At 47.3% G+C, this 26,214-nt stretch overlaps 1 protein-coding gene across 2 annotated transcripts in view; it reads right to left on the bottom strand.

Annotated features, from left to right (window-relative positions):
* CHD7 (chromodomain helicase DNA binding protein 7) overlaps positions 1 to 26,214 on the bottom strand; it is a 1,412,705-nt gene that overhangs the window by 975,298 nt on the left and 411,193 nt on the right. For both annotated transcript variants that reach the window (XM_069621097.1, XM_069621098.1), the window contains exon 3: positions 16,676 to 17,118. In XM_069621097.1, coding sequence (XP_069477198.1) covers positions 16,676 to 17,118 — 443 coding nt within the window. The remainder of the gene's footprint in view (positions 1 to 16,675; positions 17,119 to 26,214) is intronic.

Genomic DNA, 26,214 nt, shown 5'->3' with positions numbered 1-26,214 from the left:
TTTGGCCTCTTGACCAGCCATTCCTCTCAACCTTCCAACTGAGTAGCGATGAAAAGATCCACCCTTGCAAGGTTGTCCACATAGACGAAAAGGCTGAGGTTGTCTAATAGCAGCGCCTATAGATTTGGTTTCCACCTTGGAGGCCTGCAACCTCAAGGCTTTCATCAACCTTGCTGCCAAAAAGATTAGACCCATCAAAAGGCATGTTGAGAAGACGAGATTGCACAACCGGTGTAAAACCAGACTTCAACCACACAAATCTGCGCATGACTGCTAGTGGCCATGGATCTGCTGGTGCTATCTGCAGAATCCAATCAAGTGAAGGGACTCGCACATGGCCTCTTTGCCGTCCTTAATAGCCAAGAAGCCGTCCCTTTCCTCTCCTTCAGGAATGTGCTCTGCCGCCATGGAGATACAATCCCACAGAGTATGAAAATTTTGCGAGGGCACAAGTGGAGTTGGCAGATTTCAGTGACAGGCTCCCTGCAGAAAATACCTTCCTCGCCCATCCATCTACGTGCTCGTTGTCCCCATCAGGAGGGATGGTAGGGTACGCTGCCTGCTTTGAAGTATTCGTAGCTGCCTGCACCACAGACTCTCCGGAGTGGGGCATTTCGACAGGTAGTCTGAGTCGCTACTGGAGGGGCAGTATTTTTAGTCAGGTTCTGGTCGACTGCCGGATTAGACTCTGGAGTCTCCTAGTTCCTAGACACCCTTTTTTGAAGTGCCACATGAAAAGGCAAAATGGGATCAGTCTGAGGACCCTTGTCCAGAATGTCTTAGGTCATCTTGGTCATAGGATAGTGAGGGTCTACTCCAACCCAAATACTCTACCACCTTGGACATAAGCCGATGATAGAAAATCAGCATGTTCCCCCGTTTCAGGCTTTCTGAACTCCAGTTCTGAGAATATATCAACCCCACTTGCTGTTTGCAAGTTTTCATATAAATCTTGCATCCTGCTTTCCTCGGAGATAAAGCTCTCTGGTACATTGGGTGTACCGTATTGTAACCCAAAATGGTGCTTCCTCATCAGAATGTTCTTCCTCCTCAAAAATAGAAGTTAGGGACTTTTATAAAAAAATCCTTCAGGAGAGGTGCATTATCTGTCTGGTTTTGTAACCACAGGCTTCGACGTTGAACTAGTCGACATTTTCTTTGTCGACGTATGAGGAGCGCTAGGCGCCAGCGGTGTGGTTGGCAAATGTGACGCAGCCGGCGTCGAAAATTTCAGCGCCAATGTCGCCATTGAGGACTTAGCAGGTGTCAAGAGCCTAGCGGACGTCGAAGGCACCGTCAGCGTTAAAGGCATCGACGACCTTGACTTTTCGCTGTGTTTCTTGTGATCCTTTGTTTTATCAGACTGGGGCCTTGAGGGCTCCCGATGCGGATCACGTCTTTCACCCAGGCTCGAGGGCACGCATGTTTTTCGACTGAGACCTCTCCTTTCCGGCGTCATCTGAAGGCACGGTCGGAGCATGGCTTGGTTTGTCAAATATTTTCAACATTTGCACCCTGAAGGCTTACCCATTCAGCTGGGGTTGAATTTTTAGAAGGGCATGCAACCCTTTCAGAGAATAGTCGGATGAAGAACTCGTCCAAGGCGACCATCAATGCCTCCTCTTCGACTTCTTCGAAGATGAGGAAGAGTGGTAGGAACCACTCCTCGACCTAGAACACTTGGCCTTCTTTCTCCGAGCTAAGACTTCCCTCGACTCGTCAGTCGAAGGCCTAGCAGTTCGGGTAGGTGACTTTTAGGGGATTTTTCCTACCTTGAGTTTCCCCTTCCGTTCCCTCAAGGCTTTTCCCGTCACGGACTGACACTTGGAACACTCTGGTATCGTAGCTTTCCCCGAGGCACCACAGGCAGATGCGATGCAGGTCAGTAAGTGACATTTTCAAACCAAAATCTCTGCATTTCTTAAAGGCAGACTTCGGCTTTGACGGAGGCAAAGAAGACAGAATATCAATGATTTTTGTAACGTAAGTCACAAAAGAGTCACCGAATTTCACTCGAAGCAAATGCTAACGCAGAAAAACAGAACTAAGGCCAACGGGTGTGCGACCTATTTATACCCTCTGATGGCATCACCCTCGCCGGGAGCCTTTGAGGGACTGACTCGATGCACAGCAACCTCTGCTGAAAACATTTTTATTCTGAAGCAGGCCATTACATGTCAAAGATGAGGAATACGTGGGAGGACACAATCCATTCGAAAGAGACTTTGGAAGACTGTCTTGCCCAACCGGGCTTCAGGCACTGAATTTGTATGAGCTGGAATGATCTAATGTTAATCTGCGCTTTGACCACTCAAGGATTCGGTCATTAATTTGCATGTGGGTGACGGGAGGGATAAGTGGTGAGAGGGGTACCATAACATGACAATTGCATTCATCTACAATGTAAGAAAATCAATAACCAGTTTAAAAAACAAGGGATTACTGCTGACCTTTGTGGACTGACTGAAATGGGCTAGACCAGATTAGAGGATTTCTTTCCTCATGGGAGATTCCTTTCCCCAACTAAATACATGCAAACGGAAGGCAGCTCCACAATTCAGATGTTACATCAGGCTAGAGAGTAAAGCTTGGACATGCTTTCCCAACCATTTTCAGACATGCCAACATTATCCATTCTATGAGGGATACAATAGTCCAGTTCAATTTAAACTTGGCATTCAGGGACTTGCAGTGTTGGATTTACAAGGGAGACATGCACTAAACGGCCAGAAAGTTAAAACCAGGACTAGACTAGCATTGCCCAAATGGAATGGACTAACCAATACACTAACAATTTCATCCCTCTGCATACACCTCTCAAACACTAACCAAACAACCCTTAAGCACAGCAATCCGTACAAACGTAACCACACTGCAACAACAAAACGAACCACACAGACTTGCACAACAGCACACGACTACCGACTGTAAATCACCCCAAACCCGACCAACGGACCCACCGGGCTGGGGCTGCCAACAGCACATCACTGCTCTCTTGCACTTTTCCAGCGTATTCCCACTAACTCACCCCCCCCTTTCTCCCTTTTTCAGAGCCGCCAGGGGACCACTGGTGATAGTGTGCAGTACAAATATCCTTTAACATTAACAATGCTGGCATGTATGCCTTCTAGAGTCCAACATCACAAAAAAAAGAACTCCGGATACTCGACTACTTTCTCCATAGTACAAAATTGGCCACATCCTTGTGCTCACTAGACACTGCCACAAGAAATGTTGACAAAATGTGTTGGACAGGAAATCTCTAATGAGGTATGAGTAACTAACGTCCCACACTCCACTTGGTATCCCCTAAATCATTTATAAAAAAAGTTAATGCAACAAAAATACAATTTTTGCTTCCATTATACACCCTAATGATGGTGAAATGTGCTCAGAAGGACATTGGTACAGGCCTGAAATGTGGGGCAGAAGAACAAGTTACTTCCTACCTTGTAACGTTCTTTCGATGGGATGTTCCTCCGACGTATTCCTTATCTTTGATAATTCATCTCCAGCTTGCTGGGCTCAAATTTCTCTGTAGAGGGCGCTGCGCGTCGACGTCCGGCGAGTCGATGTCCCTCGACAGCCACCGTATCGGCGCCAACGTCACCATGCCCATAAATAGCCACGTGCGGCGTCCGTTGCTCAGTTCCGTTTTGTAGCATAAGTTAAGTCATGCCAGAATTGGTTATTGACCTTGAAGGCGCGTAAGCTGCAACCACAAGGGAAGTATTACTGCAGGGATGGATGGGAGGGGCGATAAGGAATACGTCGGAGGAACATCCCATCGAAAGAACGTTACAAGTTAAGAAGTAACTTGTTCTTCGAAGGGATTGTGTCCTCCGACGTATTCCTTATCTTTGATAGACTCCCATAGCAGTGGCATGTAATTGGAGGTGGGAGTAATAATGTCATGTATCCCTTTTAGGAATGAACCAAATTTAACACAGCTTTGCCAAATCTGGTCTCTTGACTAGTGGAGGAATCCAGGTTGTAAAATCTTGTGAATGTATGTGCGGATGACCATGTGGCAGCCGCACATATGTCTCGGACCGGTACCCCTCTTTGGAGGGCCGAAGAGGCTGCGATACCCCTGGTTGAATGAGTCCTAAGATTTTGGGGTGGCTCTTTCCCTGCCAGTTTGTAACATTCCAGAATGGCCAAAATAATCCACCTGGAAATGGTCTGTTTTGTTATGGGTAGTCCCAACTTGTGACCCGAGTATCCTACAAACAGTTGGTCTGCTTGCCTAATCCTAGCCAGTCTGCTGATGTACAAGCTTACAGCTCGCCTTGTGTCCAGCCTATGTAGCCTTTCTTCCTCTTTCCCCGGATGGGGAGGAGGGTAGAACGAAGGCAAGGTAGTGACGTGAAATTCAGAAACCACCTTTGGAGGGAAATTAGGCTTCACCTGTAGGACAACTTTGTCCTTATGGAAAATTGTATGGGGGGGTGGGGGGGTTTACAAAAAAGAGCTTGTAATTACGCTCACCCTCCTAGCAGACGTTAGTGCTACCAATAGGACAGTTTTAAGAGTGAGAAATCTCAGCGAACAAGAGTGGAGTGGTTCGAAGGGAGTACCCATTAGGAAATTTAAGACTAAATTTAAGTCCCATAGGGGAGCTTGGAATGGTCTTGGGGGATAAACATTAGTTAACCCCTTGAGAAGAACAAGTTACTTTCTTACCTGGTAACGTTCTTTCGATGGGATGGTCCGACGACATATTCCATATCTATGACAGGTATTGTCCACAGCTATGCTACTTCGGAAAATCTTTGGCGTCTGCGTCGATGACGTCGATGCGCCGTCCCCGAGGACCTCCTCCGACAGCCGACATCACCCGATGTGATAAGTAGGACGCACGATGCCCATAGCCTCAGTTATAGTTTTTTCCCAGAACGTGTGCCACCAGTTTTCTGCCAGTCAGACACAAAGCCTTGCGGAACGTAAGCTGCAATCGCAAAAGAAATTCTGCAGCGGGGAAGGTAGGGAGGGAGCGATATGGAATACGTCGTCAGACCATCCCATCGAAAGAACGTTACCAGGTAAGAAAGTAACTTGTTCTTCGAGGGGATTGGGTCCTCCGACGTATTCCATATCTATGACAGACTCCCAAAGCCGTACCAAGCAAGGAGGTGGGAAAGAATTTAGAACACAAATTTAGCATGCCCAATCAAATTGCGGAATAGAGGACTGCCTTGCCAAAGGCCAGATCCTGCCCTCTGATGAAATCGAGGGAGTAGTGACGTACAAAAGTATGTACTGAAGCCCAGGTGGCTGCATCACAGATGTGACGAATAGGAACGCCCCTCTGCAGGGCAGTAGACGCAGCCACTCCCCTGATAGAATGGGCCCGCAAGCCAGCCGGAGGGTCCTTACCCGCCGAGCGGTAACATTCAGAAATTGTCAAGATAATCCAACGAGACAAAGTCTGTTTCGTCACAGCTTCTCCCAAACGCTTTCCAGCGTAACCAATGAAAAGTTGATCGTCCACTCTGACCCGGGACATGCACGAAATATAAAAGCTCAACGCTCTCCTAGGATCAAGCCTATGGAGCCTCTCCTCTTTCTTACCGGGATGTGGAGGAGGACAGAACGCCGGAAGAACAACCTTCTGGCTCAAATGAAAATCCGAAACCACCTTCGGAAGAAAAGGACAAACTAAGGACAACTCTGTCCTTATGAAACACAGTGAAGGGTGGCTTAACTGAAAGTGCCTGTAACTCACTCAGCGAGCGGAAGTAACCACAACTAAAAACACAGTTTTAAGCGTTAACAGTCTCAAAGGGCAAGAATGTAAAGGCTCAAACGGAGCACCCATAAGAAACTTAAGAACAAGGTTCAAATCCCAACCAGGCACCAGAAAAGGTGACGGAGGGAACACAAAAAACTGAGAAATTAAAGGAATCTTAAAATAGGAACGTTCTTCAGACGAGCGCTTAAGGATGGATAGCGCCGCCAGGTAACCTTTAATGGTCCCCACTTGCAAGCCCCTGTGGGCCAAAGAAAGCAAAAAAGACAGAACCATGGGAATGTCACATTCAAAAGGATCCACATTCTGAACTCTGCACCAGTAGCAAAACTTTCTCCAACGCAAACGGTACAGAGACTTTGTTGCCGGCCGCCTGGCCGAGAGCAACACCTCCATCACGTCTTCAGGGAGGTCCCAATCATTATACCTCAACCTTTCAGAAGCCAAGCGTGAAGGTTGAGGGATCTGACCTCTGGATAGAGAACCTGACCGCCCCCTCCCGTGAGAGCAGATCGTCTCGGTAGGGAAGACGCGGAGGGCAGATGGACAAGTCGAGAAGGTCCGGGTACCACGTCCTCCGTGCCCACGCCGGAGCAATGAGGATCATCCGGGAAACGTACCTCCGTAGTACTTGCAGGATGACGGGGACTGGAGGAAACGCGTACAGCAGTGGGAATGACTACTCCACCACGAACGCGTCTCCTAGGGCTCCTTTTGGAGGAAATTCCCGCGAGCAAAATCTTTCGCACTTCCGGTTGACACTGGAGGCGAAAAGATCCACTTGAGGGGTCCCCCAAAGGGCGAAGAACTCCAGGAGAATCTCCTGAGCCAGCTCCCACTCGAGAGATCATGCTCTGCCTGCTCAGAGCGTCTGCCGTCTCGTTGTCGTCTCCGGCGAGATGAACAGCCGAGATCAAAACTTCCAGCTGGATGGCCCAGAACTCGAGCTGCATCACCTCCCTGCACAGAGGAAGTGACCCTGCCCCCCCTTTTGTTGAGGTAGTGCATGGCCACCGTGTTGTCCGTTAGAATCAGGACACTCTGACACTCTTTCCGCGCACGGTCGGCAGAAAAGCCTTCAGGGCTAGCCTGACGGCCCTCCGCTCCAACAGATTGATATGGAGTCTGGACTCCGACGGAGACCAACGACCGCTGACTGTCAACTCGTTGGCATGAGCTCCCCATCCCGTGAGGGATGCGTCCGTCACGATCGTCACCTCCGGCCAGGGCAGCCAAAATGGGGCCCCCTTCATCAGATTGCGTTCGACGGCCCACCACAGAAGGTCCTGGGCGACCGATGGTGGCACCTGAACAGGGTCCGACAGCCTGCCGGAGGACAGACCACTGGAGCTTGAGAGCCCACTGCAAAGATCTCATCCGCAGACGAGCCTCTGGCACCAGAAGAATGCAGGATGCCATGAGGCCGAGCAGTCTCAAGAACTCAGACGCTGGGAGATTCTGGGCAAATTGAAACTTGTGCACCATCTGCTGAATGTGAAGAGCCCTCACCTGGGGAGAAAAACACTGCCCCAGGGATGTGTCGAGCACTGCTCCGATGTACTGGAGCCGCTGCGTTGGTGTCAAATGGGACTTCTTTAAATTGAAGGAGAAGCCCAGCCTGTGAAGGGAGTGGCAGGTGACGGACAGATGATCCAGGACTTGCTCGGGAGAGCTCCCCCTGATCAACCAATCGTCCAGGTAGGGGTAGACGTGAATCCCCCCCTTTCCTGAGATGCGCTGCCACCACCACCATGAGCTTGGTGAAAACCCTTGGGGCGAGGTCAATCCGAACGCAGGACCTGAAACTGAAAGTGCGAGGCGCCAACCGCAAACCTCAGGTACTTCTTGTGCTTGGGATGGATCGGCACATGGAAGTAAGCATCCTTGAGGTCGAGAGACACCAACGAGTCCTGAAGTTGAAGGGCCTGGACGACTGGAGAGAGAGTAACCATCTTGAACTTGTCCTTCCTGAGGAGTTTGTTCAAACCGTGCAAGTCCATGATGGGTCTCAATTCCCAGTCTTTCTTCGAAATCAAAAAATAAGGGGAATACCATCCCTTGTTCCTCTCCACTACAGGCACCAGTTCTATGGCGCCTTTCTCCAGCAGGGCTTGAATTTCCTGCACAAGGAGCGGGTCCGGACTATTCAAAGAGGTTCCCAGGTGGATTGTCGGGAGGCCTCTGCCGAAAAGGAAGACAGTACGCGTGGGTTATGATCTCCAGAACCCACACATCTGAAGTAATGGCTTGCCACTCTACTGCCCCAGCCTTCCCCCAACCGGCGAACCATGGGACCTGGCCTCATGACTGAGTGGTAGCGGCTGCGGCGTTGCCTGAGGGCGAAGAGGCAACTGCCCGAGCGGCCTTGGCACCTCGAGTACCCTTGTTTCCACCTCTAGCACTCCTAGGGTGGCCTCTTTGACTGCTAGCTCCTCTCGCTTTAGTGAAGGACGAGTAATAGCGAAAGGAACCTCCCCTTCATTGCTGTCCCCTAGGACGAAAAAGCGGAGGTTGGCGAACTGCAGCGCCCAACGACTTCGCTGCAGCTTTGGAGGTCTGCAACCTCTCAAGGCTCTCGTCAGCCTTGCTGCCAAAAAGGTGTTCACCGTCAAAGGACATGTTGAGGAGCCGGGACTGCACATCAGGAGCGAACCCAGACTTCCGCAACCACGCAAACCTGCGTATTACGGTGCTCGCCACCATGGACCGGCTGACACAATGCCATGTCCAAACCCGACTGAACGGCCTCACACATGGCATCCTTGCCATCCTGAACCATAGCAAGGAAACCATCCTGTTTGCCCTTCGGGAATACGTTCAGCCGCTAATGCAACAGTTCCACATAGAGTGTGTGTGAAACTAGACAAGGCACATATGGAGTTGGCCGCCTGACGCACCATACCCCCTGAAGAAAACACTTTCTTCGCCCAGCCGTCAAAACGTTTGTCGTCCCTATCCGGAGGGATGGTAGGATGCGATGCCTGCTTTGCCGGGGCCGTAGCCGCCTGCACCACCAAACTCTCTGGAGTGGGGTGCCTGGACAAGTAGCAGGGGTCGCTACTGGCTGGACGGTATTTTCGCGACAAAGACTTGCCCACTGCCGGGAAACTCTCCAGAGCAGTCCAAGCCACCGCCACCCTTCTCTGCAGAGCCATATGAAACGGCAAAACCGGGTCAGTGGAGGGGACCAAGATCAAGGATGTCCGTGAGATCATCCTGAACGAACTCCCCTGGGGGAGCTGACCAACCCAAGTACTCGGTGACCCGAGACATAAGGCGCCGATATGAAGAATCGGCATGAGTGCCAGGCTCCAGCCTACAAAACTCCACCTCCGGAGAGGTGTGCAGTCCACTGGCATCATGCAGTGACTGCCTCAGGTCATCAAACTAGCTATGGCCCGAGATAAGCTCATCTGGTACCGGAACCAAGCCGTCAGAGCCTTCATCACCCTCTGAAATGTACTCCAGGCGGGGAGAGGAAGACAACTGGGGGCCAAAGCAGTGCCCGACCTTAGCCAGAGCCTTTCTAGGGGCCAACCCCTTGCCACGGGGCCCCTCTGACACCACCACCTCGAAAGGCGTCAAGGGCACCGAACGAGTCGGCGTCAACAGAAACGGCGTCTAGCGAATCGGCGTCAACGTCAGCTGCAGTGCCGCCAGCATCAGCGGCGTCGACACAGGCCTCGAAGCCGGAGCTAAGAGCGTGTCTCTCGACGATCTCAGCGCCACAGGCGTCGACGTCTTCTTCGAAGACGGCACAGGATCACTCGGTCTCGAGCGCATCGAGGACCGGGAACGGGCATGGCGAGAACGGCTACCCTTGTCCGAACGGGACCTCTCCCATCAGCCGTGCCGACCACCCGAGCCCGAAGGCGTACGAGCGGTGTCTCTCGACCGGTGTCGACCAACCCCACTCGGAGGCGCGGACGGACCGGTGCCCTGCGATTCAAGAATCGCTAGCATCTGCTTCCCGAAGGAAGCCCATTCCTTCGGTGTCGCTTGCATGGAGGGATAAGCAGCCTGCCGCCGGGCGGAGTCCTCTGAAGAGGACGGGGAAGGCGAACGATGCCGGCGCTTCCGGGAATGCCTCGAAGAGGCAGAGGAGTGGCGAGACCGACTCCTGGAAGGAGACCCACTGGACTTCCGACGATGACGCGGAGAGTCGCCCCTTGAGTCATCAGTCGAAAGCCCCGCAGACCTCGACTTCCGGGGCTTAGACACCCGACCTATCGACAGCTTCTTCTTGCGTTCCCACAAGGCCTTTCCTGTGAGCGACTGGCAGTCGACAGTCGCCTGTATCGTGGGCCTCCCCGAGGCACAAGAGGCAGGCGTCGTGCGAGTCCGTGACCGACATCTTGGACCCACAGTACCCGCATTTCTTGAAGCCCAGACGCGGGGTTGAAGACGAAGTAGACATCGCCACAAACAGGTCTTTCACAAAAAACCAAACAGTTTAGACGAACCGACAATTGAAAACAGCAAGCTCCAAAGATTCGAGGCATACCGAGATTCACGAAGCGGACACATTCGCGGAAAAAGCAGAACTGAGGCTATGGGCGTCGTGCGTCTTACTCATAACATCGGGCGACGTCGGCGGAGGTCCTCGGGGACGGCACATCGACGCAGACGCCAAAGATTTTCTGAAGCAGCACAGCTGTGGACATTACCGGTCATAGATATGGAATATGTCAGAGGACCCAATCCCCTCGAAATTGTATTACTAGGGGTAGTTTGAAATACGATGGTTCCTCCGCAGAGCGCTTGAAGATTGATAGCGCTGCGAGATAGCCTTTTACAGTGTCAACTTGAAGGCCGGAGTTTGCCAAGTAGAGTAGAAACAATAACACTGTTGGTGTGCCACATGAAAAAGGGTCGATATTCTCTAATCTACACCAGCTGCAAAATTTGTTCCAATGGCAGCGGTATAAAGACTTTGTTGCTGGTCTTCTGGCCGAAAGCAACACCTCCATGACGTCATCAGGGAGGTCCCAATCCTTGTACCTCACCCTTTCAGAAGCCAAGCGTAAAGGTTGAGGGTTCTGATGTCTGGATGGAGAACCTGACCTCCCTTCTGTGAGAGAAGATTCTCTTTGAGTGGAAGACAGATTGGAGGGCAGATGGACATATCTAGAAGGTCCGGGTACCACGTTCTCCTGGCCCAGTCCGGGGCAATTAGGATCATGGTTTTCCGGAATCTTCTCAACCTCCTGATCATTTGAGGAATAACAGGGACTGGTGGAAACGCGTAAAGGAGTGGGAACTCCCATTCCACTATGAACGCATCCTCTAGAGCTCCTCTCGGGGGAAATTCCCTTGAACAGAACAGATCGCACTTCCTGTTGGTGCTGGTGGCGAACAGATCCACCTGAGGGGTTCCCCAAAGGGCGAAGATCTCTTGAAGGGCTTCCTGAGCTAGCTCCCACTCGTGGGAGACTGTGCTCTGCCTGCTCAGAACGTCCGCTATCAAGTTCTTCTCTCCGGCTAGGTGGACTGCCGATAGAGCGATTCCTTCCTGAATTGCCCAAAACCAGAGCTGCATTGCCTCTCTGAACAGTGTCAGTGACCCTACGCCTCCTCTTGTTGAGGTAGTGCATGGTCACCGTGTTGTCCGTCATTATTAGGACATTTCTCCCCTGTACTGATGGCAGGAAAGCTTTCAGCGCTAGTCTGATCGCTCTCAGCTCCAATAGGTTGATATGTAGTCTGGACTCCGATGGAGACCAACGACCACTGATGGTCAAGTCGTTGGCATGGGCTCCCCACCCCGTGAGTGAGGCTTCTGACTACAGTTCTCTCCGGCCATGGTTGCCAAAACAGTTCTCCTTTCAAGAGGTTCTCTGGATAGGCCCACCATTGAAGCTTGTGGACTACCTTGTCCAGAATCCGGAGGAGATCTGTCATTTTTCCTGAGTATAGCGACCCCTGGGTCCTTATTGCCCACTGGAGAGATCTCATTCTCAGGCGAGCCTCTGGCACAAGGAAGATGCAGGATGCCATGAGGCCTAGCAATCTCAAAAAGTCGAAGGCTGGGAAATGTTGGGCATTTTTAAACTTGTTGACCATCTTTAGTATATCTCGAGCCCTCACCTCTGGTGGCAAGGCTTTTCCCAAGGAAGTGTCCAGGACCGCTCCAATGAACTGGAGTCTCTGTGATGGTATCATCTGTGACTTCTTTAAATTGAGGGAGAAGCCCAGTTTGTGAAGGAAGTGGCAAACATAATCTAGCTGGATCTGAGCTTGTTCCGAATATACAGCTCTGATCAGCCAACCGTCCAGGTAGGGGTAGACGTGATCCCTTTCCTCCTTAGACTTGCAGCCACTACCGACATTAGCTTGGTGAAGACCCTCGGGCGAGGTCAGCCCAAATGGCAGAACTCGAAATTGATAATGAGAGCCGCCAATTGCGAACCTCAGGTATTTCCTGTGTTTGAGATGGATTGGCACATGGAAATAAGCATCCTGGAGGTCCAGAGATACCAGCCAGTCCTGGATTTGGAGGGCCTGAAGGATCTGAGAGAAAGTTACCATCTTGAACTTGTCCTTCCTGAGGAACTTGTTCAATTCTCGTAAGTCCAAGATGGGTCTCAGTCCTCCGTCCTCCTTCTGTATGAGAAATTAGTAATGGGGCGGGGGGTGGGTTTGGGGGGGGTCGGGGGGTGTACCTGCCCTTGTTCCTCTCCGCTACAGGTACCGGTTCTATGGCACCTTTCTCTAGCAGGTCTACAATTTCCTGCAAGAGGAGCGGATCTGGAACTTTTAGAGAGCTGTGCCCTGGTGGATGACTGAGGGATGTGTAGGAAGGGTAGGCAGTAACCCTGGGCAACTGTCTTCAATGCCCAAGCATCTGACATAATAGCCTGCCATTCTGTCAGATGGTGAGTTAACCTGCCCCCTACAGGTGTTTTGAGTGGAAAGACCTCAGAGTGGTTTGGGGGCGGCTGATGCAGATGCCGAGGGTAAAGAGGCACCTGCTGCTGCTGTGGCCTTAGTACTTTTGACCCGTCCACCTCGGGTGGATCTCCTTTGGCCTCTTTGAGCCAGCTGTCTCTGCCTTTCCCCGAATGCGGAATAATAGCAAAAGGACTTTTCGCCCCTCGGGTACCTCTGGGAGAGGAAAGGAGTTTGGCGGATTGCAGCTCCTAAAGATTGCTGCTGCTTTAGATGTTTGCAACTTTTCCAGACTGTCATCAGCCTTTTTACCGAATAAAGAAGAGCCGTCAAAGGGCATATTCAAAAGTCTGGCCTGTACATCTGGAGCAAAGCCAGACTTTCGCAAACACGCATGGCTGCAGATAGTAGTACTTGCCGCCATGGCCCTGCTGATACTGTCAGCGGAATCGATGCCAGTTTGAAGAGATTCGCACATGGCATCTTTGCCATCTTTAATGATGTTAAGGAAGGCTTCCCTTTCCTCTCCTTCCAGTATGCAGTCAGCCGCTGATGAAGCACACTCCCAGTGTGCGACTGAACCTGGCGAGCGTACAAGTGGCGTTGATGGACTTCAACGCCATACTACAAGCAGAAAAGACTTTTTGCCATAGAATCGTACCTTTTGTCATCTCTATCTTGTGGGACAGTAGGGTAAGCAGATCTGCTGTTTGATGAAGTTGCCGCTTGAACCACCAGGCTCTCTGGAGTCGGGTGTTTTGATAAATATTCAGGGTCAGCCACAGCTACCCTATACTTGGCTGACAATCTTTTATTGACTCCAGGGAGAACCTCAGGAGTTTCCCAATTTGATGAAATCTTCCTTTGTAAGGCTGCATGGAAGGGGACCACGGGGCCCTCCTGTGGACCTTTGTCTAGTATGTCTGTAAGGTCATCCTGTTGAAACAGGTGAAGGCGCAGACCAACCCATGAATTCAATAATCCTTGCCATTAGGGTTCTATAGGGGGTTTCGGCATGTTCCCCTGGGTGTGGTTTGACAAATTCCACTTCTGGGGAAGTGTCCAGCCCACTTGCCTCATGTAATGATTCCTGAAGGTCTTTCAACCTTCTTTCCTCAGAGGTAAAATCCTCTGAACCAGGTGGTGTAATCCTCTGCAGTCCGAAGGGTCTTTCCTGGTCAGAACCTTCCCCTTCTTCATAGATTGAAGATAATCTGGGGTACTCGGATCTCAGAAATGGTGTAAAACCCATTTCTAAGGCAGAAGGAGTCAAACTCGTCATTACTGGGCGTGAAAACGTCAATGCCAATGTGAAAGGCTTCGAAGGCGCAGAGAAAACCGGAAGAGGCCTCGAAGAACTCCAGAGGATCGGGATCCTACTCGATGTCGACAACATTCTCGGCGTCGTGCCGGAGGCTCTTGGTATAACCGTTGGCTGTGAAGTAGCCGTGGTTTTCTCTTTTATCGGCATCGACGATGGCGTCAATTCGATCGACCAATGCGTCGAAGAACCCTTCGACAAAGGCGTCGATGGCGCCGATCCATGCGTCGAGGGAATCTTCGACAACGGCTAAGATGGTGCCTTCCTACCCGATGGCCCGTGGCGCTCTCGGGTGGACTCTTTCGCCGGGTGCAACGACTCTGGGCATTTCGATTTTTGGGGTTTTTCACCTGGGGTATCACCCTCGGCTGTCTTCCAGGGGGTCGAGGCCGTTTTCTCGAAGACGCTTAGCATTTTCTTCCTGAATTCCTCCCACTCAGCCTGAGAGCTGTGTTTTGTGGGGCAGGAGACCCTTTCTGGGGAAGCAGAAGATGACTAGGAATGGGATCTTCGACGTCTCTTCTTTGAGTGTCTAGATCTCGACGAGTGGTGGGAGCTACTTCGAGACCTAGAATGGGAATCCTTTCGACGGCGAGGAGACGAATGCCTCGACCCGGCTGAAGAACCTTTCGAGGAGGTTTTGACTGACTTACCTCTCTCGAGCTTCCCCTTGCGCTCCTTCAAGGCTTTCACCGTCATCGACATGCACTCCTCACACTCCGAACAATGGTGCTCGACTCCCAAGCACCACAAGCAGATCCTGTGTGGATCCGTTAGACATTTTCTTTCCGCAGTCTTGAAGCCGATTCGGATGAAAAAGCCATCGAGAAAGAGTTGGTTTTATCGAGTAAATATAAGAGGTTTATCTGACTGAACTGAGCAACGATATTCCGAGGCCCCACAAAGCGCAGAAAAATTTAACTGAGCAACGGATGCCGCGCGTGGCTATTTATTGGCATGGTGACGTCGGCGCCGATACGGTGGCTGTCTAGGGACATCGACTCGGCGGACGTCGACGCGCAGCGCCCTCTACAGAGAAAAGCTGGAGACGAATTATCAAAGATAAAGAATACGTCGGAGGACACAATCCCTTGGAATGAGGGCTTTCTTCAGACAGCCTGGGGAAAGCCTTTGACTGCTTTCGGAGACAAAGGGCCTCATTACGACCCTGGCGCTCCCGTAATGAAGGGGGCCGGTATGGCCCCCTTCATTACGGGAGCGCCGATTACAAGCTTCCCATCACGGGACCCGGATCGGGCGTGCTTTCTGGGTCCCGCGAGGGGAAGAAGGAGGTAACAATGGGCCAGTTGTAATCTGCCCGTTGATACCTCCATCCCCAACCCCATTGAGCCCTAAGGGGGCTCAAATGGGAATGGTTCCTGCAAGGAGGAATTACCGGGTCCTCCAATGTTGGAATGACCCGGTTATTCCTCCTTGCAGGAGCCCGGTTTGGTGGCAATCATGGAGCTAATAGCTCCATGGCTACCGCCAAACTTGTAATGAGGGCCAATGTGTGGATTAAAGCATTGACTTTTTTGCTGACCTCTTAAGAGCCCATGTCCGGGTAGTTGTACTTTTTTGACATGGCTAACTTTGTAAGCAAACGAACCAGACAATTTGAGGGTATGGCATGCCCGATTGTAACACGGATAGTGTGCCTGGTCCCACACTACAAGAGCGGTTAGCATTGTATAATGAACAGGTGGTCATATGGAGCAGAATGCGCCACTACAAATCCCGAACTAAAGATTATTGGTCCTGCATTTGTAATCATTTAATGAACCAACCAACACACTCCCGATTCAAACTGGTGTCGGCAAGACAGTTTGTACAACATAGAATATTGGATTTTTACAAGATACACTAAATGATCAATCTTAGAATTGCCAAATCTGAACAACCCAGAGGACAATGTACTTGGCTTTCATTTTGCAACATTGTATGCATGTTATAATTTGATGTCAGCACGTGATGCAAAAAGTGAAATTCAAACTCCATGAAAATTCAGGCCCTAAAGGTTTTTGATGTTTCGATATAAAACAAGTTTGAATTTGGACCATGGAAATAAAATTCAAAATAGCTAAGAGTATTGCCCCGAATTCCCTTACAATCTGTTAGAAGCACAGAGTACATAAATCCCCCTGAATGGATTCTCCAGTCTGAGGAACACGCACACAAGCTGCCCAACTGTGCTCTTCCAGATGAGCTTCAATCAGATTGTACTGCCTTGAACCCCAATTGTAGGGTGGCATGCAACATCTTGTGACACACGGATCTTATCTTTTGAAAATCCTTGACTCTGTTAACAGATTCTAAAAGGAGTGTTGCAAGGACTAAGAGCAGGTGCAATTTCAGTAGTCACAAAATGCAGAAAGATGCAACCAGAAAAGAAGCCACTCAGACAAAAATATACTTTGATATAAACATCTATCTTTCACTGCCATAAAGGCTGAAGCCTTGAAGAGTGTGCATGCAAGACCTAATTCAATTGTATACAGTGCAGCATTAACCTGAAAATCATCTCGGCGCCAATTACATGAGGCATGGGTACTATGCTCACATTTTATAAAAGAATGCCCGCTAAAAGAATCATCACCCTGTAGCGTAAATCAAACATCTAGTAGCACTGATACGGGTTGCCTGTGTACAACACATTTTCACCATTAAGCATATGCCAAAATCCTTAAATTTGATTTTTTTTGCCATAAACTTACCCTGTCTTTTTGCTGGTTTTGGGTTTTGGTGTGGTAGTCTTTGCCTTCTTTTCCTTCGGTTCTTTCGGGATTTTGGGAGTTTTAGGAGCCTTTGGTTCCTTAGGCTCCTTCTTTACTTTCGGTGCTTTAGGTTCTTTAGGCTGCTTAGGCTGCTTCGGCTCTTTGGGCTCTTTTTTTGCTTTGGGCTCCTTTTTCTTCTTCTTCTTTTTTCCATCTTGACAAAAATCCATCATAAAATCTGGATGATCAAATCCTTCCTGATAAAAACCTTTCATTGCTTCCCCGGCAGTGATGTGATGGTTTTTCTTTTTCTTTTTCTTTTGCTGCGGATGCAAAAGCTCTATTGACGGCAGGTAATCTTCACTTTTCAGAGGAGTGGTTGACCCACCGAGACGAGTCATATCGGACATAGATTTGTCATGAAAAGGATCCGATGGAGAATGCTGGGGAACAATAAAGAAAATCTTTTTTATATTCGTCCTTTAAAATAGACCTGGTAACTGCTGGCTAGAAAACAAGTTTCAATTACTGGCTCAAATATCCAAAACATTCACATTAACTTAGAAACATCTTAGTTCATAAATACCGTATTATAATCTTAGTCCGCATCTCATAAATCTTCACATTAACTCTCACCCACCACTGTCTTCTGTAAGTCCATATTTATTACTACATCTCCATCAGCAGTGGGGATGAACATTATAAAACGATATTTTCTGAACTTTGAGATATAAATGCAATCTTGTCCTTTAATTTCTTAAGCTTTCCTCAAATCACCCGCTCCATTCACCATTTCTTTTAGACCCATGGAACTTCACTGTGATCCATATCATCAATTCCATACTTGGCATAGAATGGATACCATTCCATCTTAATGTTTGGTCCAGTAACATTTCTCTGCTTTCATCAACCACTCATGCTTGGTTGGAGGGGTACACCTCTTCCTCAATTGGGCCAAACACTGGCTGCCAACAATAAATGCCAAGAGTGTGTACATTCTCTTATTACTAAATCTCAAACAAAATCAATAATGGATGGCAGTTTCCATCTACCCTGTTCAGCACTTTGATCCAAGAAAGCACCTCTGCCCAATATTTTTTAATCACTTTACATTCCCACCATATATTTTAACGCATGCAACTTTATCGCCATTACACCTCCAAAAGGAATGACCCACTCCTGGATACATTTTTGCTATTCTTGTTGGAGGAAGGTGCCACATGTGGAGAAACACAATTCCATGGAGCTTAAATGAACTTGATATGGCAGCTATGCACCCATTGACAAAACTGTAGCCATACAGCATCAGGTATATCCATCTCCATATCTGGCTGCCACCTGTGACTGCGTACCCGACGCAGCCTTTGTCCCAACATCTACAATCGGCATAGAGAGGGCCGATAATCCCTACTCCCAGGATATCTATCCAATACCTGCTCAAATCGAGTCATGGGTCCAGTTATAGTATTTCTCCATTTCCCTTGTGAAAGTATCCCCTTTCAACTGCAAATAGTGAGACAGACAGCTGTCCAAAGCAGCTTCACTTCTAATTCTGAATTACTGCCCGTCTCCAAAGCTTCCCCACCATCTCCAAACCGCCTCAAACCACTTCTGAAATTATACCTTGGAGAGATCATCCAGAAATTTTGAAGCCCATACACAACTGAGCACAGTTGCCATTATGCCAGGCATCTCACCATCCCTCTATTTCTCAATAGCTCGCAAAGGGTATCAAGGTAGGATGCTTCCGACCTCTCACTGAAATTGATGGTCTAGGGTCCCATAGCCATGCTGCAACTGTCACAGGATGGAGCACTGCATTTTCCAGATCTACCTACTTTTTGTTCCCTAGACTGGAGATGGCTGTAGACCATGCTGCTGGGTTGCAAGGTAGTATCCTTCCATATCTGGGAATCCAATCCCTTCCACAGTTTGAGCAGTGTCCATCACTCATGCTGAATCCTACATCTTGCCATTCCACAGGAATCCCATTAAAATAGCCTTCATCTCTCCGAGTAGCTGCATTGGGACCATCACCAGCAGCATGTTAAATCAAAATAAGAATCTCGGCAAGGCATACATTTTTAGAGCAGTCAATCACCCCATTCATGACAATCTCAATTGCTTTGATCTCGAAGTCCAGACTAATCTCATACCACAAGGTAGGGTAATTGATATACATCTGGTTAAGATCATTACTCACCCATATCCCTAGGTATCTCAATTTCCTTCAATAATCTTAAAGGGTAAGTCTAATAAGGAGTTTCCTAATCTTTAAACCCTAGTTCCTAAGGGGAAAATCACTTATTTCTCCACATTAATCTTGTAACCCAATTAAAAGCCATATGGTTCCTAGCGCGCTTAACAGTACCCAGGGTTAATTCTTAGGATGAATGATATAGAGCAAAATATCACCCGCTAGGAGGCTTACATTCCCTTCACCAAATTATATGCCCAATTTCAGGGGTTTGCCCAATGATGGTTGCTAGAGGCTCAATAACAACTAAAGACAAAAAGAAAGGGGGATGCAACACACCCGCGAAGTATCTAAAGCTGTATTGCGAGGTGCAACACAATGGATTCTTGCACCTGCCTTAGGACTTGTATATATGCTATCAACCCACCAGATCCAATTTGATCCAAATGCAAAGGCCTCCATAGAATCAAACAAGAACCCCCAATCAACGTGATCAAACGCTTTTTCGGCATCAAACGAAAGGATTGCATCCCCTGGCTGTCTCCATGCTGTATGTACATGATTGTTTTTCCATTATTATGAGCTTCCTCTTAGAAATCATACCTGATCAATATATATATATATATATATATATATATATATATATATATATATATATATATATATATATATATATATATATATATATATATATATATATATATATATATATATATATATATATATATATATATATATATATATATATATGACAAACATTGCAATCTAGCTTTACTCTTGTGGAATCACCAAAATTGTAGCCTTTAAACGTGGAGATATTCCCTTTAGCAAAGCATATGGTGGGCGTGTCAATCTAGGCTCCAGTTTATCTTTGAATCTTCTGTAAACAAAAAAAAAAAGGCCAGTAAAGCCATCCTTGCCAGGTTTCCCCACTTGCAATTTGGATATTGTTCCCCCTACTTACTCTGCTGTGATACAGCAATCAAGGCTCTTCCTCCATTTTTGAGAAAGCCTAGGCAGACTTATTCCAGACAGATAGTGCAACAGACCGAGTTAGAGTACTCTTGTATTTGGTCTATTTCCCAATAATTTCCATATTCTCCCAGCTAACCTTGCGTGCCTTACCGTATTTCTCATAAAATTTTGGTTTTGCAAATTTCAATTGCTTGAAAAACTCAGCTTTGCCTTCAGCATCAGATTTATCCACCCGCATATTGCTCAATTGTGATTCTAACCCTTTAAGTGGGCCTGTAGCCTCTCTTCTTAAGAAGTAGGTTTCTTTTTCTTCATAGCCCCTTTGTTCAATAAAAAACCCACCCACCCCGCGATTGTCACGATCACTGAAGCAAATATGGGGTAAGAACACCTGCCTTTTATTGTATAGCGTGCAAAGTAATCAGCCAGGAAGTTTTCAAATGTTTTCCTAAAATCTGGATCCGGCATTATTAGATCATTCATTGCCATCTTTAAACACTAATCACTACTGCTGGGCGATCTAGATGGACCATCACCAGGTCATGTCGGTGCACATTATACGAATGACATTAAAACCCTTAGTTCACCTTATTTGATTCTTTTCCAGCAGCACATAGTGTAATATGACGCATGGCGATAAGAATAAAAAAGTCTGTTCTCCTGGGGGAGGGGGGAGGGAGGGGTTGAGACTCTCCACACATCAAGTGATTCATACCGTATATGCTCATTCCACTCCCCTCTTCCTTTTGAGGAAAACTCAAACAATCCATTGTTCCATCCAATACCAAATTAAAGTCCCCCTTTTAGCAACATTACTTTCAAGCACCCTGCAAATACTAATGTATGCTTAAGAAAATCTCCTGGCATTTGGTCAGGTGCATAGAACACCATGTCACCACCCTCTCGCCCTTCCATGCACCACCAATCTACCAGTTACACGTTCTTTCAACCACAGTACCACAAATTACTTGACATTTTCTTCATCAATGTTCTTCCCCAAATTGGGAGGGGGGCTGCAACAGGGGGGAGAGTCCCCCATTCTCCCCTTGCCCTTCGTTACTGCCCCTGCCCCAAACCCCTCCCTACCCACCAACCCACAATTCCCACCTCTAAAGAATTGTGGTAATTACTTTGTGGTACTTTACCCCCCCCCCCCGGTTAGTAAAATAAGGGTTAGTAAAAAAAAAAAACTATCTAAACCCCAAAGAAAAGATATCAAAAAAATAAATATTCGACATTTTTTTCCCGACATTTTTTTTCTCAAATTTAATGCATTCGAAATTGATTAGACATTTTGACTGCACACCTCTGATCTCATCACCGTTATCACTAATATTATATCCTATGTCTTGTATGGTTGTTGGGTCTGAGGGGGCACCTCTGCCCCAGCAACAGCTGGTATGCCTACCAACTGGTTGTTTTGATCCATTGATGGGGACTGGCAGAAAAAAGCCTTGAGATGCCAAAGGATCGACATACTTTTAAACCAAATTGTGGCTTTTCATGGACGCAAGTTTTATTCCCCTTCCTTTCTCCTCAGAAGCCCTAGGGGGCTAGTGATGATTTTATTCAATATGTATCACCTATTGGACTCTTCTCCTCTAGGGGCAAGCAGAGGGTGGGGTACACATGAGCTAGCAGGTATTTAAAAGGTTCCTTTTGCACCATTACATGTAAAGACATCTATATGTAACAGGTTGCTCATGATTACATAGATGTCATCAGTGGGTCCGGTTAGCCACCCAACCCCCTTCCTTGCTTCACTTCAATTTTCAAAAGTGAAGGTGGGAAGGGGTTAGGTCAACAACTCCTCCATGTTCAACTGGGCCACAGAGACCCTACAGGTCAACAGGTGAGGTGGCACCCTAGCACCGTCAATCAGCCCAGCTGCTTTGCTCTGCTATCGCCCTGTACTGGGAGAAAGAAAAAAGAAAAACCTGAGAACACACCATGAGGGCTTTCCTCTTCTTGAGGCTATACACCTTAACGGTCAGGATATGGCCTCGCATTATGAACAATTCCACCTCGCTCCCTAGCTTTCAAACTGGGTGAAGAGTCAGATAATCCCTGCTTCACAACCATTTCTTAGAGAACCAGAACCCTAATGCTCAGGTGAGGAGTGGTGCTAGAGCCCTCCTCCCCCAATTGACTCCAGCAGCTCGGCCTACCTTATTCCTCCAGTACCCGTGGTATAACACAAAAACGGCAAGAGACAGCAGAGGAGGGCTCTCACCTTTTTCCTTTCCTCTTGACATTCCTGGGCCCAGAGCTCCTAAGGCCCAGATTTGGCCTCACGCCAGAGTGGCTTCCTCCATTCTTAAAATCCCCTGCATCCCACACCCCCCTCCCCCCTCCCCCGTTCTGTAGTGGGCCTCAATCTCTCTCTGCACAGGCCAGAGTCTGCACCTCATCTGCAGACACACTGAGGCTCAGCATTCATCCAAAGCAATCCAGGGGTGTTCGCTCAACAATTCAGGCCGCATAGTTGAAGCTTTAGTTCAAATCAACACATTTAAGGGAAAAAGGTTCTGACATGAGGGGGCTTCAGTAAGAGCTTTCCTAGCAGGGAGCCATTTTGGCTGTGCCCCTAGCAGTCTTATTTGGAGCCATTTAAGCACAGGCATAAAAAGGAATTAACCATGCAACAAAAATTCATAATTTAGACAAGTTTCGGCACATATATGCACTTAAGCCAATAAAACCACAGATGAACAAGCTTATGTGCATGTTTCAGGGCCACCACCAAGCCACGATAATTCCATTAACATTGAAAATAACTGGAACTGTGAAGTCACCAGTAACAAAAAATAAGTTTTTCACCAATATGAAAGAGCAGATCAAATCCTGCTATGATCAGAAATTGCAAATCCATTTAGTGGCCAAAAATATGTTCAATTGACATTTTACATATCTTAAAAAAAATAAAAAAATTAAAAAAAAAACCAAGAGGAACAAATTGCAGGACAAAACTGTGCCACACTCCTTTGACAAAATTACAGGTTTTTCCTGAATATAAGTCAAATAAATAAATAAAAAAAAATAATAAAATTAAAAAAATAGTGTCTGCTCATCCTAAACAGTCAGTGCACCCATCCATTAGGGGAATTCATAGCAGCAGCCTGTTCAGTATAAACATACTCACAATTCTGACTATTGTACTCTAACTTCATAGTTGTTCTGCCACAATCATCTTTGGAGATTAGAAAGCAAGAAAACCTAGAGGGTTGTAGGGCCTATATTAGTCTAGCCAAAAGGATATTGCAATTCTGCTTCTCCAAATAAGGCACTGACCAGAGGACTTGTATCTGTACAGTAGTGCTTGCAAAAGCAGCAGCACTGGCAATCACCTCCCCTAAAACAAGCCTCTGGAAGGCAACTGAAACTGTCTTAGCTCTTAACACATGGGCACATGAACCGGCAGGCAGAGAGAACCTCAGACACTTCCAATTCAAATGCAAGCAACTATCCAGTGTACAGGCCTTCACCTCCTCCCTTCCAGAATGTAATTTATAGCCATCCTGCACATACACTTTGCAAGCAGTCTTGAGGCCTGGCTGATGCTTGGCGAGTGCCTTACTGATTGTAATCAGTTTTTTGGCTTGGGTTTGGAGGTACGTGTGTGTGTTTTGCTATTTTATTTTGAGCTAGCTGTTGGTTTTCTGGGAGATTTATTCAGTGTTTTCCTTCGACTCCCAACCGATTTGAGCTGGTCTACTTCTAGAGTGCCCTGCCTTTGTGCTGTAGTCTTTTGTTTCTGGCTTCCCCCCACCCCACAAACCGTAAGCAATTGGTTCAGGCCGTCTGGAGTCTTTGCCTCTGTCCTGGTGGTAATCTCTCACTACCGCTGCCTTCCCCCATTCACCTTCATCCATCCTCTGATCCCTGCCTCCCCATTCATCCCCTAGCCATCCCTTTTGGTTCTCAGTCCAAAACTGCATTTTGCAGCAACATAAAGAAGGCTGCACAGTCTTGCCAAGCACACATCGGGCAGGATGGAACAAGGGGACACACTGAGGGAGCGTGCCAGTGTATTCTGTATTCTGACATATACAAATGGAATAAAGTGACAAAGCAGCGTTGCCTGGCTGCAAGCCCAAAATCCCCATTAAAAAGGACATTCTTTCACCTTTAAAATAATGCTGCCGACACTATTTCCATCTGCTCTTCCTTAAACCACCGTGATCAATAAGGCCCTACCATGACCAGCATATCTCATTGTGCCTCAGCAAAACCAGGCATGATTTCTGAATGACAGGCCCTGTCAAATCAATTGAGAAAAAACAAGGAACTCCACTTTTACCCGCACGGGAAAACACGTTCATTTTCTTTACAAAGTATCAAAGCTCAGTAGTTCAAAGAAACTCCAGCTATCAGAGTCATGTAAATTTCAAGGCATCTGTGCTTCAAACAAAACTCCTGCATACAAGGAAATAGCTAACTATAGCTGCAAGACCGTGTTGGAATCCAGAGGGAGATACAAAACCGAATTTAAAAAGAAATGCCAGCTTTTTAAATAAATATACAATGTAAAATGGGCTTTGAAAACTCAAGGAGAGAAAGGCCAGTTTTAGAAGTAACCTGTTGAATGAAAGCCTGCCATACCTAGCAATGTGAAGGGGTGTGTTGCTGGGGAAAATACACACTTGGGTTATTTTATTCAACTGGCTGGTTTAATTCAGGACCAAAGATAAGTAAAACTGTTAAACTATATTGGCTGGATTTTGCAAGTTCCAAAAGAAAAATCGGTTTCTGCTTAAGGGGGATGCTACCAACAGGAGGGCGCCTCAGCAGATACTAACACCCCAGTGATAATCTTAGGTTGGATAGAATCTAGTCTAGGCTGAACCCATTGACAATGGAATTTCCAGGACAAGGAAGCGATAAGTGGGGAGGGGGCAATAAACCTTCAATCAAGCTGAAAACCCCCACCTTGCTCTGGAGGAAATGACGGTTGGTGGCTGCTGAAGAAAGAAACAAATGGTCCAGTGACAAAGGACCGCAATGTTTTTCCAAAGACTATTTATGAATAAAAATGTAAAGACTTATCTCTGCAGCAAGACTTTGTAAAAATGTAAACATTTCGCAGTTTAAAAGTGATTTTATGGGCTTTCATTGAAGACATGGTAGAATTCACTGACCCCTTGGGAATCGAAATGGCAAAGAATCAGGGATTACAAGGAAAGTATCCATGATGCCAATGCAAGTGTTTATACTTGCATCCCTTATCTTAATCCACACATGTGTATAAAGTTATGGAATTTTAGGCTGAATCGTTCATACTCAAAATTACCAAAAAGTATTAAAAGGGCAAAACAATGTCTCAAGGATTGCAGAGTTGGAGTGCTATGCTCTACATAAAATATGTAACCTGTGTATATAATTTGCTAAGAGAATTCAATTGCATAAAATGTACCGTTTGTGGCAAAATCGGATTTTGGCTAAAATAACTGGGAGGTTTTTGAACATTGTAAACTTGCATCACAACTGACGACATTCTCTTGAAATCCAACCAGTTGAAAACGAAGCAGAGCCTAGCACCCCTGACAAATCCTGTAGGTTAGAGGCGTGCTTAGAGAAACCTGCCCAGCCATATACTTTGAGGTCACCATGCATTATAAATAAAAGTCCCTGACAAGACTCCAGACATACTCTTCCTGAAGTTCCTGTGCTGCGTTCCTGATCTGCTCCATCCAGATTCCAGATCCCAACTACAAGGCATTGCTGACCCTATTCCAGGGCCCACTGCAAAACCCAAGCATTGCTGATCCTATCCCAGCAAGGCCTCAATTCTGAAATCCCACTAAAATTCCCAAATAACCAAAGGGGAAAGCTGTATAACAAGTCACTGCCGTAAACCTGGACACGTGGCAGGACGGTGGCCTATTCCACCAAGCTTTGAGTGAGATATATAGGACCCCAAAAATTAAAGAGGAGCAAATCAAAATTGTTAAAATCACAGCCTACATGTATCTCCACATGGGAGTGCTGCAGAAAAGGCATGAGGAAAACAACTCTTGCGCAGAATCAAGTTGAACTATTAAATAAATTCCAGACTGCTCTAAATTTAGCAGAACACAAATTACAGAAGAGCCAAGGGTTGGAGGTAGAATCTGGAAATGTCATAAAATTAAAAGATTTGGCTCTCCAACAGCAAAATAATGCAGATCAAGAGACCCAATAAGAGGCATTGAAGGAGTGTAAGGAAAAGGTTGACTCTCTGCAAGAGAGTCAACAGAAGTTAAATCAACAAATACATTTTTATAAAGCCCACAGAGCATATAGTTACCCTACAAGATCAGATAGAGCAACTGAAAGAGGAAAATATTATGAGCGACCTCCACTCTCAAGCAGAATTTGATCAAGAGCA

The sequence above is a fragment of the Ambystoma mexicanum genome, chromosome 5q (assembly GCF_040938575.1).
Source record: "Ambystoma mexicanum isolate Mex_15411 chromosome 5q, UKY_AmexF1_1, whole genome shotgun sequence".
In the NCBI taxonomy this organism is placed as follows: domain Eukaryota; kingdom Metazoa; phylum Chordata; class Amphibia; order Caudata; family Ambystomatidae; genus Ambystoma; species Ambystoma mexicanum.
This window is presented reverse-complemented; position numbering and strand designations above follow the sequence as displayed.